This window comes from Tursiops truncatus, chromosome 1 (assembly GCF_011762595.2).
Source record: "Tursiops truncatus isolate mTurTru1 chromosome 1, mTurTru1.mat.Y, whole genome shotgun sequence".
Lineage (NCBI taxonomy): Eukaryota > Metazoa > Chordata > Mammalia > Artiodactyla > Delphinidae > Tursiops > Tursiops truncatus.
The window spans coordinates 116107160-116125052 of NC_047034.1; the positions used below are offsets into that span (position 1 = coordinate 116107160).

At 35.6% G+C, this 17893-nt stretch overlaps 1 protein-coding gene across 20 annotated transcripts in view; it reads left to right on the forward strand.

Moving 5' to 3' along the window:
* FUBP1 (far upstream element binding protein 1) overlaps positions 1 to 17893 on the forward strand; it is a 51311-nt gene that overhangs the window by 5912 nt on the left and 27506 nt on the right. For 8 of the 20 annotated variants that reach the window (XR_002173055.3, XM_073788047.1, XM_073788058.1 and 5 more), the window contains 18 exons: positions 546 to 636; positions 1462 to 1524; positions 2329 to 2367; positions 3327 to 3366; positions 3908 to 3960; positions 4053 to 4124; positions 4250 to 4307; positions 5955 to 6117; positions 6209 to 6307; positions 6432 to 6533; positions 6783 to 6885; positions 6985 to 7085; positions 7462 to 7603; positions 8231 to 8391; positions 10964 to 11115; positions 11201 to 11280; positions 14582 to 14719; positions 16724 to 16798. Coding sequence is in view for 19 of the 20 variants with exons in the window: in XM_073788047.1 (XP_073644148.1) it covers positions 546 to 636; positions 1462 to 1524; positions 2329 to 2367; positions 3327 to 3366; positions 3908 to 3960; positions 4053 to 4124; positions 4250 to 4307; positions 5955 to 6117; positions 6209 to 6307; positions 6432 to 6533; positions 6783 to 6885; positions 6985 to 7085; positions 7462 to 7603; positions 8231 to 8391; positions 10964 to 11115; positions 11201 to 11280; positions 14582 to 14719; positions 16724 to 16798 (1732 nt within the window). In the remaining variant the exon portion in view is untranslated. The remainder of the gene's footprint in view (positions 1 to 545; positions 637 to 1461; positions 1525 to 2328; positions 2368 to 3326; positions 3367 to 3907; positions 3961 to 4052; positions 4125 to 4249; positions 4308 to 5954; positions 6118 to 6208; positions 6308 to 6431; positions 6534 to 6782; positions 6886 to 6984; positions 7086 to 7461; positions 7604 to 8230; positions 8392 to 10963; positions 11116 to 11200; positions 11281 to 14581; positions 14720 to 16723; positions 16799 to 17893) is intronic. The other 12 variants (XM_073788055.1, XM_073788074.1, XM_073788076.1 and 9 more) reach the window with 7 other exon arrangements.

The following is a 17893-nucleotide window of genomic DNA, read 5'->3' on the forward strand; positions in this document are numbered from 1 at the left end:
TTTGTTTAACCCAACATATCTAAAATATTACCATTTTAAAGTGTTCAATATAAAAATTTTTGAGACGCTTTACATTCTTTATATTTGTTCCAAGGTTTTGCTATCTGGTGTGCATTTTACACTTGAAGTACATCTCAATTTGGACTAGACATATGAAATACTCAGTAACCAAATGTTAACCAAATTACCTTACTAGACAGCACAGCCTTAGCATGTTCACGTTCTCCCTATACCAACATATAGAGAGTCATGGGAGAGAGACATGGAGAAGATAGGATTAGGATCCATATTTTCCTCTAAGTTATTTGGTCAGTCTTCTAAAGATTCTTAATTGATTACTTCTTTGTTTTTATAGAGATATATCAGAAGCAATTCCAGATGATTATTTGTTAGCTCTGAAGTTATTAATGATAGTAATAAATTGAACTGTAATTTTAATTTGTCTATCAAATTAATTTTCTTATGTGATAGATATTTAGCATATATTAGGAAATAATGTAGTTATGGTGCTATCCTTAATGACGGTGTGTTTTTTGTTTTTTAAGATTGCAGCAAAAATTGGAGGTGATGCTGGTACATCACTGAATTCAAATGACTATGGTTATGGGGGACAGAAAAGACCTTTGGAAGATGGAGGTAAGTTATAGCCATAAATATTTTAAATTGTTTTACACAGAGTTTAGTTGAAGTGATTTTCAGTATTTTTCAGATGTTCTTTTTTTGAAACATTGCTTTTATCATAAGGTTCCTAAAATTGTAAGGGTTATATTGGACTCAAAAGGAGAGGGGGGAAAAGAGACCTAGACAAGGTAGGTAAAATTTGAGTTAACCAGCCAGTTTTGTCTTACTAGAGAACATCATTTTCCCTCTTTTAGGATTGTGCCAGATTGATAGTTTGCACAGACGACTTGTTAATATACTGAAGAAAACAAAAATACAAAATGTTTAGGAAACATTTCATGGGTTTTTCTCATCATACATGAATTAATCTGAGATGCTGTATTCTCATTACTTTGTTATTTCAGATTTCACTTTAAAGGTTGAAGTTGTTATAGTTTGCTACTTTAGTGTGTTGCAGGTTATACCATTTTTTGTTTGTTTTAGTACCTTGTTTTGTGTTTCAGGTTTAATTCAAAATGTGGCTTAAAACAGTAGATAAACAGTGCCTTGTATTTTTTAAAAACATAATTGTTGAACCTTCTGAACTTAGAAGTCTGCACATATTTTTTTGTTTTAGATTTGATGTATGAATTTTGATACATTTTCTTTTTGCCCTTTTTTTTTTAAAGGAGGATTCTGAATGAGCGTATAGAATGTATTTGTAGCTTTTGACCAGGAGTGCTTGGTTTCCTTTTATTTAAGTGTCTTTCACATTTATAGTGAGGTTTTAATATACAAAAAAAATGAGCTAATGATGCTTCAGATGTTGTATGTAATGTATTCTTTTTATTTTATGTGTAGATGGCTCTTGGACAAGTCCGAGCAGTACAACACACTGGGAGGGAATGCCCTCTCCTTTTAAAGGCAGGAATTTTTATTTATTACCTGTGTTCAGTATGTAAACGTGAAATAAACCAGTGGATTCTTAAATGGACACAAATATTTCTTGGATTATGTGTCTGAATTTTTGTTGCACAACATTCTGATGTTTAATCATTTAAGTTTGAAGGGGGGAGGAGAACGTAGTACTTTGAGCTGTAGGTTGTCTATTCTAAGGTACGCATTGTATTCATGTGTGTAAAGGATGTAGATAAAGATGAAGTCATGTAGTTGTTTGAGTTTCTTTTGAAGTTTATGCTGTGAAATGTTTGGTTAGGAACAGTAGAACAGTTTAGATTGAGATTGCCTTGCAATGTGATTTTTTACTTATTTTTCATAGCTTTGTGTTCACTGTCAGATACACTCAACTTTTGATATGTCAAATTTTCACATTTTGATAGGTTTTTTTCCTTCCAATCTTCAGTTCCTACAGTGGGAAGCATCATTAGACTTTAGCATGTGATGTTTTGCTAAGTAACGGACTAAATACTTTGTCTTGTATCATTCTAAAGTGCTTAACATACATTAAGGTCAGTGATTTGATTCCGTAAAAAAGAACTTTTTTTAATGTCTGTGCATCTTTTAAACATGAAGAGAATGAAAGAAATGCCATTTTCTTTCGATCACTAAGTGTTTGGGTTGAGTTTTGGCAGTTTTGGTTCAAATGATAAACAATACCCTCAGCTATTTCAGTAAATGTTTATATTGGTATTCTTGATTGGGCATGGGGGAGCTAAGTCTTATGTTTGTACTTACTGGCAAAAAATTAAAAGACTCTTAATTTTACAGATCAGCCAGATGCTAAGAAAGTTGCTCCTCAAAATGACTGTAAGTATTTATTTTAAATTGGGTTAAAAGTTAAAGTAACTATGGATTTTAATATTAGGGCTTTGTTCCTATGTTTTGTTGGGTATCTTTGAAGTTAGTTGAAGGCCATAAATTATCTTTTTGTATGAATTTATTTCTAAAAATATACCTCCTATCTCCTAGTTCAGTTATGGCCATGTATCAATATAATTTAAGATTTAGTTGCTAAGTCATTTTACATGTTCAATTTATTTTATAGCTCTGTTTTTGAAGTACAGTTGTTATATATTTCATTATGGTTTATCATTGGATATTGAATGTAGTAGTTCTTTGTGCTATGTAGTAAGAACTCATTGTTTATCCATTCTGTACATATTAGCTTATATCTGCTAACCCCAACTTCCCACTCCATCCCTCCCCCAGCCCAACACCACCCCCCACCACCTTAAGTCTGTTCTCTGTCCACTAGTCTGTTTCTGTTTCGTAGGTAGAATCATTTGTGTCAAATTTTAGATTCTGCATATAAGTGATATCATATATTTGTCTTTCTCTTTCTGACTTAGTATGGATATCTAGTTGCATCCATGTTGTTGCAAATGGCATTATTTCATTCTTTTTTATGGCTGAGTAGTATTCCATTGTATATACGTACCACATCTTCTTTATCCATTCATCTGTCAATGGACATTTAGGTTATTTCCATGTCTTGGCTATTGTGAATAGTGCTGCTATGAACATAGGGGTTATAGCTCCATTTCTTAATCTTTGCTTACGCTGCTTGAAAAAGGACAGTTTTTCTTTTATGCTATTGCCAATAATGTCTGCCATTTCACTGAGTTTCTTGCCCACTCTCAGTGTTAAGTATTCTGCGTAAAATTTTTGTGCTCGTCAGGGAAAGATTTTAGAATTGCTTAAAATGATTATATTGTTAAATATATGTCAATTAAATTAAATTCTCACTTTATTTAATTTTTTGGTAGCTTTCGGAACACAGTTACCACCGATGCATCAGCAGCAAAGGTATAGTCAAATAAAAGCTTTTCAAAGAGCACTTTGCGAGTTTTAGTTGAACTGTATATGAAACACAGCCAAGTTAGTATATAGTGAATATGTGTCTGCTTTTTTTTTTTTTTTCCTGGTATATATGGTTCATTTCCCTTGACTCAAATAGGTGATAGCAAATGATCTGTTTTCTTGAGTGAGATACGTTTGTAATTTGAAAGGATGGGTGGAATTAGCCACACTTTAGAAGAACTAAGCTGAATTAAAATAACTGTTAAAATGGTATCTCCTGAACTGCACCCCAACTCCTTTTTGTTCGTGCCTTCAGACTGTTCCATCCACCATACCTTCCTCACTTGATGTGTATGACCTTAATTAAGATACTGAGTTTAACTACTCAGGCCCCATATTTTGACTTTGAGTATTTTAAGTATGTGCCTAGAAATGTAGTTTAAGTTATTAGGAGCCATTAGATTTCCATTTTTATGTTTACCTTTTATTTATAAACAAATTATCTATCTTTCTTTGAAGGAAAATGTTGGTTTCTGTTATTTCTTAGCAGGTCTGTAATGACAGAAGAATACAAAGTTCCAGATGGGATGGTTGGATTTAGTAAGTAATCTGATTTTTTTAAAGCTATGAAAAAACATAATCAAAACATACTTTAAAATCTTTCAGCAAATAATTTTCTTTTTTCTTACTAGTAATTGGCAGAGGAGGTGAACAGATCTCACGCATACAACAGGAATCTGGATGCAAAATACAGATAGCTCCTGGTAATGTTATTCTCTTGCTGTTATTTTTCAAAGTGACAAGAAAACTAGCATTTTTAAAGTTGCTAGTGAAAATGATTCTGTTAACATTTTCTTGGCCTAAGATTTTTGTTTGTTTTTAATTGTAGACAGTGGTGGCCTTCCAGAAAGGTCTTGTATGTTAACTGGAACCCCTGAGTCTGTCCAGTAAGTACGAAAATCATGTTCCAGCCCTTCCTTCCTACTGAAGGATATTGTCCCTGCAATTGAACTGACTTTCTCCTGCGCTATTCCTTTTCCCTTTTTTTAGAAAATTTCTAACAGCATATAAACATGCTTGAAAATCCCTCTAAACAGAAAACCATCCCTAAACCCCACATTTCTAATTCTCTGCTCTCTTTTACAAAAAAACTCCTTAAAAGGTGGTAGCTCTGCTTGAATCTTCAGCCTTGATTTCTTTCCCTAAATTCCAGATTCATATCCAGCTGCTTCCTTAGTATACTGTCCACTTGAATGTCTACTAGACATCTTTAAATGTTAAACTTCAAATTGTTAAAAACAGAATCATTGTTTTCCAGCCCATGCTTTTTCTTTTACTCAATCTAGTTCATCTCATTTCAGTGTATGAAAACTCTGTTTTAATACTTTATCTTTCTCTGAAGTCTCATTTATCCATAAGCATTGTTTCCTTCCCAGTTACTTGGAATTCAGCCTCTTCTTGCCACCTTCTGTACTGTCACCTTATCTATGACACCATTTGCCTATATTACCACAATGTGTCTCCATTCTTTTTAGCCTTGTCTAATTATAGTATAGCCATACCGATCCTTTTAAAATATGAATCAATTCATATCACTACTTTGCTCAAAGATCCTCTAATGCTTTCCCATTTAGAGTAGAAATCAGTGTCTTTATTATGTCTTGGCTTACCTGCCACCTTTCTCACTTCATATTTTACCATTCTTCTCCCAACTCACTCTGTTCTAGCCCCATTTAGCCTCTTTTCTATTTTTTCAGCACACCAAGCGTGCTTCTCTTTAGAGTCCTTTGCGCTTTCTGTTTCTTCTCCCTGGAACATTTTTCCCCAGATATTTTCATAGTCACTCCTCTACTTCCTTCAGGTCTTGGTTCAAATGTCTCCTTATCAGTAAGGTCATTCATTATTCTTTTTTTTTTTTTTTTTGCCCTGCTATGCGGCTTCTGGGATCTTAGTTCCCCGACCAGGGATCAAACTTGAGCCTGCTTCAGTGGAAGCGCAGAGTCTTAACCACTGGACCGCTAGGGAATTGTTCATTCATCTATTTTGCATAAAATAGCATCGCTTCACATACATAGACACAACCTGTCCTCCTTAGCTTGTTTTGGTTTTCTTTATAGCACTTCACAAATGACATGTTTTTTCTTTAACCTGCTATTTTTACTTATTTAATGAAGTTAAGGCATGCCAGCAAGGACCTTGTCTTTTTATTTCATTGCTGTAACCCCATTACTTAGAATAGTACCTGGCATATAGTTGACATTTCTTAAGTATTTGTTGAATGAACAAATAAATTTTAACATGTGAGTAACCAAAGTAAAGGTTTTAAAAAGTAAACACATGGTTTATTTTTGGAAGAATGAGCTTTATTCTGAGATAACTTTAGAAGTAGGGTGTGTCTTGGAAATTTTGGACTATTCTCAAAAATATTGATTATATATTGATACCTAGAAAATTTATTGTGTGGTTTCAGTCTTTGACACTCACGGCATTTTCTTTTAATTGTTAAAATTTAGTTTTAGGCCACCTTATCCTGAATTGGGATGGGAGGAGTACCTGATTATATTATTTTGTATTGGCTATTAATTTGTTAACAGATCAGCAAAACGGTTACTGGACCAGATTGTTGAAAAAGGAAGACCAGCCCCTGGCTTCCATCATGGTGATGGGCCAGGAAATGCGGTTCAAGAAATCATGATTCCAGCTAGCAAAGCAGGATTAGTCATTGGAAAGGGGGGAGAAACTATTAAACAACTTCAGGTATTTGTAAAATGATTACTTTTTGTCTGTTTTGAAGCCCGTTTCCTTCCTGTCCCCTCTTGTTAATACATCTGATTTCTGTGATTAACAGGAACGGGCTGGAGTTAAAATGGTTATGATCCAAGATGGACCTCAGAACACTGGTGCTGACAAACCTCTTAGGATTACAGGGGACCCATACAAAGTTCAAGTAAACTTAAGTTTATATTTTACAAAGAGGGATTTGGGGTGGATGGCAGAGGGGGAACACATGCATGAATAATTACAGCGTTTTGAGACACGATTCCTAAATTGGGTAATTTTTTCTACTTCAGCAAGCCAAGGAAATGGTGTTAGAATTAATTCGTGATCAAGGTGGTTTCAGAGAAGTTCGAAATGAGTATGGGTCAAGAATAGGAGGAAATGAAGGAATAGATGTAAGTAAAAATACCAATTTAGAAGTGGTTGAATGCTAGTCCATAAATAAAATAAGGCTTTTCCTGTTTTGTTTTACATAGCCTTCTCTAACATTGTACTGTCTTCCCCCTCACTTTCTACCTTAGAATACAGAATGTGTACTTTGTATCTTGCCAACCTCTTTGATATAAATATAGTACTTCTATGGTTTGGGGCAGATTAATTTTTCAGGAAATGGCTTTCCTAATGCTTGGTCTTCTCTGCATAAGGTCCCCATTCCAAGATTTGCTGTTGGCATCGTAATAGGAAGAAATGGAGAGATGATTAAAAAAATACAAAATGATGCTGGTGTTCGAATTCAGTTTAAGCCAGGTGAGTACATATATTTATTTTCTAAGCGATGGAGGCAGTTACTTTTGACACTAATTAATTTAATGCTAAATTAATCCAATTTGTTTCCTTTGTTTAAAGATGACGGAACGACACCAGATAGAATAGCACAAATAACAGGACCTCCAGACCGATGTCAACATGCTGCAGAAATTATTACAGACCTTCTCCGAAGTGTTCAGGTTTGATAGAATGTTAAATTTTCATTGTTTTGTTTTCATTTAAAAAATATTTTGCTTCATTAAATATGAAAGTCCCCCTCCATATTATTTTTATCAGAATCTGTTTGGTGATACTTCATTAATAGCTAGAAAGTTTAAATTGCTTTAAGATGAACATTTTGGAGCAGGACGGCAGCTACATAAGTGCACTGCTTTATTCACCACGGCATAAAAGGAATAAATGGTGGTGGTCATTTCTTGATTATTTGGGCCAAGATGTGTCCCAACTTCTCTAAACTTCTCATTTAGGAAAATGAAAGTTAAGGGAAATAGATGTGTAATAATTTTACTGTGGAAAGAAGAGCATATTTCTGACTTTGTCTTTCCCCTCTTTTAGGCTGGTAATCCTGGTGGACCTGGACCTGGTGGTCGAGGAAGAGGTAGAGGTCAAGGCAACTGGAACATGGGACCACCTGGTGGACTACAGGAATTTAATTTCATTGTACCAACTGGAAAAACTGGATTAATAATAGGAAAAGGCAATGTATTTAAAACTATTACTGTGTGGTTAATAATTTAACGGTTCTGGATGCTATTTCTGTTGCTGTTGTAAATGAGTAGCAATAATTTTTTTTTGGCTGTGTTTTAGTAGAAAAGTGTTCTTACGCTGATAGTAACACCTAAAGCCTAAATGAAGGGCTTTATATGTACTTAAGTCAAGAGGGGGATTTGAATCACATTGGCTTCTAGAGAAGGGAACCAACAGTATAATTATTAGTGTAAGAAATTTTTCTTCTGACCTAGAAAGTGGTTAGTGTTTTTGTTTATTTTGCTGTTTCCTGACATGTTTTTAAATTTTTGAATTTTTAAATCATTGTGTTAGTTTATATTTACATTGCTTAGAAAAGCAATTTCTTTGAAGCAAATATTTTGATGTTATAATTCATTTTAAGGTTGGGTGCAGACATACTAAGTTATGTCTTAAAACTTAAATGCGTGAAATGCTTCATATAATTTGATTTAAAGTGTAGAATAAATGGAAACTCCTAGTAGAATATAGGCAAATGGGTTACTGTTCATACCTTCCTTCTTAATTGTGACCAGTTTTTGAATAGCTCCTCTGTATCCTTTGAATCTTTAGAGAAATTACTGTGCTTTGATTTTAGGAGGTGAAACCATAAAAAGCATAAGCCAACAGTCTGGTGCAAGAATAGAACTTCAGAGAAATCCTCCACCTAATGCAGATCCTAATATGAAGTTATTTACAATTCGTGGCACTCCACAGCAAATAGACTATGCTCGGCAACTCATAGAAGAAAAGATTGGTGTGAGTATGCTTTAAACTTCCAATTGATAGCACAGATCCTGTTAGTTAAATAAGACAGTAATTCATGTGTTCCTATAAGTGCTGTACAGAAAAATGTTAATTTCTACTCTAAAATTATAGGTCTGGTCACATAATAGAAACATACAATATAGAAGAGATTTTCCAGCGATGAAAATAACCCAGTTAATACACAATTACAGGTGTTCAGAACCTTGTACTTGAGGGTGGGTAAATAAGAGGATAGCATTACTTGAGTTACGGTATTAGGGTTGGTGGAAGATTGTGGAATATACCTGAAGGAGACAGTTAACAGGAAGTCACTATTTATTAAGGGCTTGCTTACCCAACTTTGGTGAAGCAAAGGTGAATCAGATGCCTGCCCCCTCAGTAAAGTAGAAATCTATAAATCCTAATTCTTAGACTGGCTGACAGTCGTCTGGGGAGTTTTAAAATGTCGAGCGCTTGGGTGCTTTACACCTTGACACATATAACGTACACAGTTCTGATTCAGAATGTCTGCAGTAGGACCCAGCATCTAATTTTAGAAGGATGTTCCAGGTGATTCTGATGCATGATCAAATTTGGAAATAGTGAGGAAATAGTGCTCTACTGTGTTTATCTTAGTATGAAGAATTAACGTGAACGAGCATCTTAAATTATTAATAATAATTAGAGTATCTTAGGAAAGTTCTTCTTGATGTTTGCCATGCTGTGAATGAGGTGTTTCTCTCTGCTTGGGAAAACAAAAATAGATGTACAAAAGACACTTCAGAATACCTTATGGGGACTTCCCTGGTGGCGCAGTGGTTAAGAATCCACCTGCCAATGCAGGGGACCTGGGTTTGATCCCTGGTCCGGGAGGATCCCACATGCCGCGGAGCAACTAAGCCCGTGTGCCACAACTACTGAGTCTGCTCTCTAGAGCCCGTGAGCCATAACTACTGAGCCCACGTGCCACAACTACTGAAGCCTGTATGCCTAGAGCCCATGCTCTGCAACAAGAGAAACCACCGCAATGAGGAGCCTGCGCACCACAACGAAGAGTAGCTCCCGCTCACAGCAGCTAGAGAAAGCCCTCGTGTAGCAACGAAGACCCAACACGACCAAGATAGATAGATAGGTAGGTAGGTAGGTAGGATAGATAGACAGATTTATTTAAAAAAAAAAAAAGAATACCTTATAAAAATATACGCAAACATAAGTTCTGTGGTATGGAGAATAAGTATAATTGTTCAAAAAAATGAAGAAAATAATTGTTGGACTCAGTAATGGCAGGAATTGATGGCAGAAAAATGAATAGTGCATCTTGTTTTGGATTTTGCTATCATCAGCATTGCTTCTGGATTGATGGACAGACTAGATAGGTTGTTCAAGAGAAGCTCTTAAGAAGTTCTTGGACTCTTGAGTCAGGCTATTTGGGTTCAAAATACTCTGAATCATTTACTGACTGTGACCTTGGGGGAAGATAATTACACTCTTCTTTGCCTCTTTTTCATCTGAAAGTGAGGATAATCATACCTACCTTTTAGGGTTATAGGGATTAAATGTTTGAAGTATGTGTGTTTATCCCTTAAAAGAGTGCCTAGCACAAAGCCCTGTAAAAATGCTGCTACCTTTTTTCAGTAATCCTTTTTTTTTACTATTTGGAAAGGAAAGGTTATGTATAATTGAAGTGAGGGATAATGACAGCAGTTAGAGACTTAAAGAGACAGGTTATTATGAAAGTCTTGAAGTTTGGCTTTATTGTAGTGAGAAAATTGACAACCATATATAGATTAAGCATTTTTGTCCAAATTGTCACATGGTGAGTATTAACTGCATGAAAGGAATATTTTATTTTAGAACAGTTAAATCTAGTGGTCCTTACAAGTTGGATTATCAAAGAAGAATCAACTAAGCATTATTAATTATGATGTGGCATGAAATGGATACGAAATATCCTGATTTGTTAAATCAATTAAAAAGGGAATCTTCATGGTATTCAGAAAATTATGATAAAAAGGGTAAGGGAGGAAATGAATTAAATTATTGATTGAAATGGGGCTCAGTGACAGGAAGGCTGTGAGAAGGACTGGTTTGTTGAGTGAGAACTTGTTACATTATTGGGGAAGTATTCAATAGCCAGTTCACGATATGAGACCTAAGCAATTTGAGGACTGTGTTGTCAGCATGGTTCTCTGATTACAATGTTAAGTGAATAGATGTAGAGTAGATGCAGAGAGAGAAGAGCTAGAGGTAAGAACTTGATATTTGATAAGTTTCCATGATTAAGATGATAAAGGGCTAGTAAAAGTAAAAATTGTACAAGGAAAGGGAAATAATGGAAAAGGGAATCGCCTGAAAAGAATAGAAGGTAAAGTTAATGTTTCAGTTCTTTGCTAATGCTGTTGATTTTAATTAATTTTACATGCCTTTCAGAAGTTTTGCAACATGAGTGAGGAAATGAAGAAAATCATAAATTTTAGATTGCTTGTGGTTAGGTAAAAGGGTAGAAATGGAAGGTTATTTGGCCTTTGAAATGTTTAACCATTACTGTCTTTCTGATTTTTGTTTGTCTTTTGCTTTTTTGCAGGGCCCAGTAAATCCTTTAGGGCCACCTGTACCCCATGGGCCCCATGGTGTCCCAGGCCCCCATGGACCTCCTGGGCCCCCTGGGCCTGGAACTCCAATGGGACCATATAACCCTGCACCTTATAATCCGGGACCACCTGGCCCTGCTCCTCAGTAAGTTTTGAGTTTGGTTCTAGGCTTTTCCTCAAAGATTCTAGATTTTGGGAAACTATTTTAAAATTGATTTCTGTGTTTTCAGTGGTCCTCCAGCCCCTTATGCTCCCCAGGGGTGGGGAAATGCGTATCCACATTGGCAGCAACAGGCCCCTCCAGATCCAGGTAAAAGATGCTTATCATTTGGGTGTAATCTGTGTTTTTGTTTGCCACTCCTGTTATAGTTATAAATTTTCTAGTGTTGATTCTACATTGTGTGCATTTTCTGCACTTGTTTCACTCCTTCAGCAGAAGTGTTAGGTTCTGGTTCTACTACAGTGTATAAGACTGTTGTGAGTATGGTCTATTTTTGTAGGTCTTTTTCTACCTGCATTTGGCTTTCTCTACTTTAGAAGTGATATAGCAGAATGCTAAAAGCCAAGAGTATAGGAAGAAGTACAGTGTCTTAGGTTTTAGATGCTAGTGCCATCAAATGTATGTTAATTGTGACATCCATGAAAGAATAGTGTATATTTATTTATAAAATTGTGTGAGAGTCAGTTGGAGTGTTTAATCCTTGGGCATTAAACTTCCAAATTCTCAAATAAGATATGTAAGTTGCCTATTTTAGTATTTCTGATATAACTTCACATTAGTAAAAAGCAGGCCTGTATTAAATATCTGCATGTTGGAACTCTCAGATTAATTTAGTTAAATATTTTCTCTGTTCAGATGTGATTTTTATCTGTTACATTTTATTCTATCCTTGAATCTTTTCCCACCCTGTGGTTTTCTTTCCATCACAGTCAAAGAGCATTAATTGAAACCAGTAACTTTTATTTATGATCCCTTTTTTTTCCCTCACCTACTACATACCTCTTAGGCCTCTTTCACTGGAGTAGTTTCAAGGAAGGTACTGAATTAAGAATTCCTTTTCACACTAGTATACTTACTTTTTAGTTTAGTTTTTTTTGTGTGTGTGGTACGCGGGCCTCTCACTGTTGTGGCCTCTCCCGTTGCGGACCACAGGCTCCGGCCACGCAGGCTCAGCGGCCATGGCTCACGGGCCTAGCCGCTCTGCGGCACGCGGGATCTTCCCAGACTGGGGCACAAACCCGCGTCCCCTGCATCAGCAGGCGGACTCTCAACCACTGTGCCACCAGGGAAGCCCTATACTTACTTTTTAAAAAACTAAAATAATATAAATGAAATTGTTTTAGTGAATTTTATTAAACATTTCTGGAGTTAAGGGTGGCCCTGTATTATAACATACCTTAATTTCATAGGAGGTATATGCTCTTTGGAACATGATGATACAACATGACAGTTACCAAATAACCACAACTCCCACACGTTAAAGAAACTAAACTGTGTGCGCTAAGGTCTGAGTATGCAGCAACGAATTTACATTCTGTAGAAATGCATACTTAAAATGTTAGCAGTACTGTGCTAGAAGGACTTAAGAAGGGTCAAATATGATTTATTGTATAATAGTGTTTAAAGAATGGAAGGATTTTTCTTTCCCTCTTGTAAGCTAATTGGTATGGTGTTATTAAGCAGAAGAATCCCACCACTGAAGAGATTGAGAAAATTAAGGGGCAGATTTATATTGGGTAACTTGGATCTGCAGGATTGCACCTATTTGGATGCTCTGTTTGGGTAGGTAGTATGATTGAGAGAAATGATGGGAATAAGAAGTGGTCTCTGTTTCACAGTCTCATTTTCCCACTTGGGGTAGTGGTGAAGTCATCAGTGAAAGAATTGGTTAATGAATGTGGCTTTTAGCAATGCCTTTGGGAAAGAAATAACCCATTTTGCTAAAAGATAACAGCTAGGGTTAGATATTGCTTATATGTAGAAACCAAAATGAAATTTTCATTACTTTGTATTAAACATCCTGGTATTTAAATGTGGCCCTATATTGACAGTAAAGTCTGTATTCTCTGAATTAAAATCTGTTTCTATAAAAAAATTACTGGGTGGTTAAAGATTTATGTAGTAGTCACATACTTAGAGTGAAACAGACTTGAATAAGTCCTAGTCATAACTTAACTAATTACGGGATAGTAAGCAAGTTTTGAACCTCTCTGTATCTGTTTTCTTATCTATAAAATGATAAGTAAATGAATGAATATAATAATGAATGAATTTAGTAAGTTCTCAGTATGTATTAGTTATATGTAATTATGAGACTGGTTTTCATATATGGTCTACACATTTTAAGAGTGTAAGTATCAATTCCTAAAAGTCTGTTTTATCTCAGTTTCTCTATCTAGACGTGCTGTGTCATATTTGTATTAATTACTATACAGGTAATGATACTATGTATTGGGACACATGTATTAATTTAGAAACTTATGGAGAGTGGCATAATGCCTTATAATTGTATCACCTTAGACATTGGATCACTCTGGGAATCCTTACCCATTTTTTCTCAAACATCACTAACCTTTGTTTTATTAGGCAGCTGAGAATTGCTGCCCATTTGTGATGAAGGCTAAATAGATTACATATAGATATAGAATCTGGTTAAGGAAATTACATCTTTCTTCAGGATATAAACTAATAAAGATATACCTATAGTATCATATGATACACCCAGTATAAAAGACAGAATCAGTAAGAGGATTTCTGTTTCAGACTGAGAAGTCTCAAACTTTTAACGCATCAGTTGATTTTTATGAAGGATGAGTGAGGGACAGTCAAGTGCAGAGGAAGCATAACATGGTGAAACGCCCAAATATGAGCATGATGACTTTTGAAAAGTACAACCAGTTTACAGTGGCCAGAACTTGAGTGTTGGAAAAATATTGACAGCAGGGAGAGGAGGCTGGAAGGGAAAGTATAAGCAAGGGTGTCCAAATATCTTGTTAAATATGTTGAATGATATTCTTTACTTAAAAGCTTTAATAGTCCCTAAAGACTCCAGGAAATAAATGAATTTCAAATAGGGCAGTGACATCAAGTTTATCTTTTAGGATAATCACTGAAATATGATGAGATGAAATATGGCGAATCTTTTTCTTTTTCCAAGGTTTTTAAGTTGTCTCTTCATTGAAAACAAGATAGGACAGAGTTCATAGTTGTAAAATAATTCTTTCTTGTACAGGTTAGTCCCTAGAATTCCTTTCCTTTAGTCATCTGCCACATAAAACTGTTGTGCTTGAGGCAAAACTGTTTTAGAAAAAGAAGGGCACAGGATGGTTTGAGACAAAGCATTGGATTTGGAACCAAAAGATCTTTATTCGTATTCCAACTCTGCCAGTCACTAGTTTTCTAGGAACTAGGAAAGTTACTTAATCTCTGAGCCTAAGTTTTCTATAATAAAAGCTAATGATGACAGTAAAAATAATAGAAGAATTTGAAAGTGTCCACTTACTGTTTTTTAATGTCCAGTTAATTTGGGGGTCTATATATTTGCTAGAGAGGTGTGTGTGTGATTGATTATGGACTTTAGATACAAATATAGAACTTGTGTTTATTCTAGCTAAAACAGGAACAGATCCAAATTCAGCAGCTTGGGCTGCTTATTATGCTCACTATTATCAACAACAAGCACAGCCACCGCCTGCAGCTCCTGCCGGTGCACCAACTACAACCCAAACCAATGGTCAAGGTAACTATGGTAATTAAAGAATTTATTTTCTATGTGGAAGTGAAAACCTGTGTTTGGAATTATATATAAAGTATATCGGTGTATTACCCCGAAATTTATAATATTATTTAGTTAGCAGCTTCAGTAAGCAGCCTTTGCTTTTTTAAAAACAAGTTACTGTGAAATAACTGCAAACTTTCATAAAAGTTGTAAGATACATTACCAAGAACATCCAGATAATCTAGCTGTTGATGTTTATCTTCCCCCATTTGATCCATTACTCTATCACACGTGTCCATATCCATTATCATTAGTCTTTTTCAGAACCATTAAGACCAGGCTATAGACATAATGCCCCATTACCCTTAAATACTTGTTTCTGTATTTCTCCAAAATTAACCATCACACGGCACTCTTTAATCAACGTTGATACATCTTACTATCCCCAAGGCACAGCCGTTACTGAGATTTCACCAGTTGTTCCAACAGCTTCTCATCAATCAAGAACAATTCCTGTCTTTTTCTTTCAAAAGAGTGCAGACCTTTTGTGAGATGTTTATGGATCAACCTAGGTCCCTTCAACCTTTTCTTATTAAGATGAGGTCACAGTCAGGGTTCCTGCTTACATTATGGCAAGAATACGTCAGAAATGAATGCTGTTCTCTTAGTGCATTACAATAGGGGTCCTATAATGTGGACCTGTTTTATCTCCAGAGGTGGTGACCATGGTCACTCAGTCATGTTGATGTCTGCCAAGGTTCTATACCATAAAATCACCATTTTTCTCTTTGAAATTAATACTGTCTATAGAGTTATACTGAGATTATACCACTATTCTGTTCATTTTTGGAGGGGGGCAGGACAAACAGGATAATTTTATTCTCATTTTTCCTTAAAATAAAGATACAGTAGAAGTTTTACAGTTCAATTTGATGAGATGTGATTTATAATCTTAACTTTTTTTTAAAAACAAATGATAGCAAAAACAAAGAAATAGTACAAATTATAAAACTACTAGAGCAAAGAGAAAACTACCTTTCTGATCAAAACATGTACCACAGCTAAAGTTCCTTAGAAAACTTCCTAAGATTTCTAAGCTAAACTTTCTTAGGATTCTGTTCCTCATTGAAGGCCTTAGCCTTCATTGACAATAGCTGCCTGATTGAATTACAAATATGATAATTTCTCCTTTCGTCATTCATTCTGCATTTATTAGGTGGTATTTTACTATAGAAGAGGTTTCGTTTTTCTTTCTGTTTATTTCTGATGTCAGTATGGATTCCTGTTTTATTCAGTAAGTTACGTTTTTAACTTAACCAGATTGTCCTAGATTTGGTCAGTCAGGAGTAGCTTTAAGATGGCTCCTGTATCCTTTTGACATGCCTGTCATTCTTTAAGCACTTCCCTACTTTCTTGCACAATAAGATGCTTATATTGTGCTTTTTGAGCTCCAGCCCTTGAATCAGCCATTTTTCCAATGATCCCTGATTTCTTTTAGTAGATGACGATATTTAGAAAACAGTTGTGTTCATTGCTGCTGAGGTGTTACTGCTACTAGCTCCTTTCAGTGTACAGAGCTAGGAAATGAATTTATGTACATGCATATCTACATACATATAAAAATACATAAATATCCATATGTGTATGTATTTTTAAAACTGTGCATTCATATTACCTGCAGTTCCATTCCAGGGTTTCAAAGTTCTTTCCAGCTTTTCCCACTTTCCATGCTTATAAATGGTGAAAGACCTGGTATCGTCAGTGTGTTTTACTTGACCATTGAATTTACTTACATGCTCAGTGTACCTACTCTTCTAAATAAATAGACCATCTTCTCTGTACACGATCTCTGTACTCCCAGAGTCTTGTGTCTTTGGCACCAGCAAGGATGCCACTATCACACAGCACTTCTCTCCTACCCTCATTTTCCATGACAGGCTACTCCCAACTCCTCTACACAAAAAACAGAAGGAAAGGGCCAAAATTGCTTTTTAAAAACCTTAATCATAATTTTTTATGTTTTTCTTAAATAAGGAGATCAACAGAATCCAGCTCCAGCTGGACAGGTTGATTATACCAAGGCTTGGGAAGAGTACTACAAGAAAATGGGTATGTTCTACATTTCTTTTTTAATACATTTTATTTAACTGAAACGTTTAGTAAATATCACACTAAAATGTTGAAGATTTTGATAAAAAGCATGTTTGTTCCATGTTTTTATTACCTTGGACTTCTTTCATCCAATAACTTTTAAAATCTTGAGGTATAGAACTATTGAACAAGAATGCATTCCAAAATCACTGAACTTTCAGACGTATCATGGTCATTACAAATAATAATTGTTAAATTTGTGGTTAAGAAATCTTTTTATTTCTAAGTGTATTTGTCAGCCATTTACTAATTGAAGCTAAAGGTTTCCCCACTGGCACATAGGACATTGAATATTACCTATACTTTTGTCAAAGATAAGTTACATGTCAGTAACCTAAATGGCACTGGTTAAATTATAGAGCACCAAGCAAAAATTGGTTGCATGTGATATTATTTGTGCTGCAAAATAACAGATAAGAAGTAACCTATAGGGCTTCCCTGGTGGCGCAGTGGTTGAGAGTCCGCCTGCCGATGCAGGGGACATGGGTTTGTGCCCCGGTCCGGGAAGATCCCACATGCCGCGGAGCTGCTGGGCATGTGAGCCATGGCCACTGAGCCTGCGTGTCCAGAGCCTGTGCTCCGCGACGGGAGAGGCCACAACAGTGAGAGGCCCGCGTACCGCAAAAAAAAAAAAAAGAAGTAACCTACAGTGACAGAGGAAGTTAATTACTTAAATAACATTTGCATTATGAAAAAGGAAAAACAGTCACCTAGAAGGGCTGTTTTCATTCAATAAATGTAGAGCATATACTATATGCCAAGCATAGGAATAGATACTGAGAATGTGACTGTGGGCATAACACTTAGGAGCCCTGCCCTTCTGGTTATTATATTCTAATGGAGAGTACAGTTGTCAGTCAAGTACTTTGCAAATATATTATTGCAAACTGCTGTGAATGAAAACTGTATAGTGGTCCCCCACTTTTACATGGGGGATATGTTCCAAGTCCCCTCCCCACCATGGATGCCTGAAAGTGCGGATAGTACTGAACCTTATTTGTACTGTGCTTTTTACCTATATGTACATAACTATGATAAAGTTTATGAGTTAGG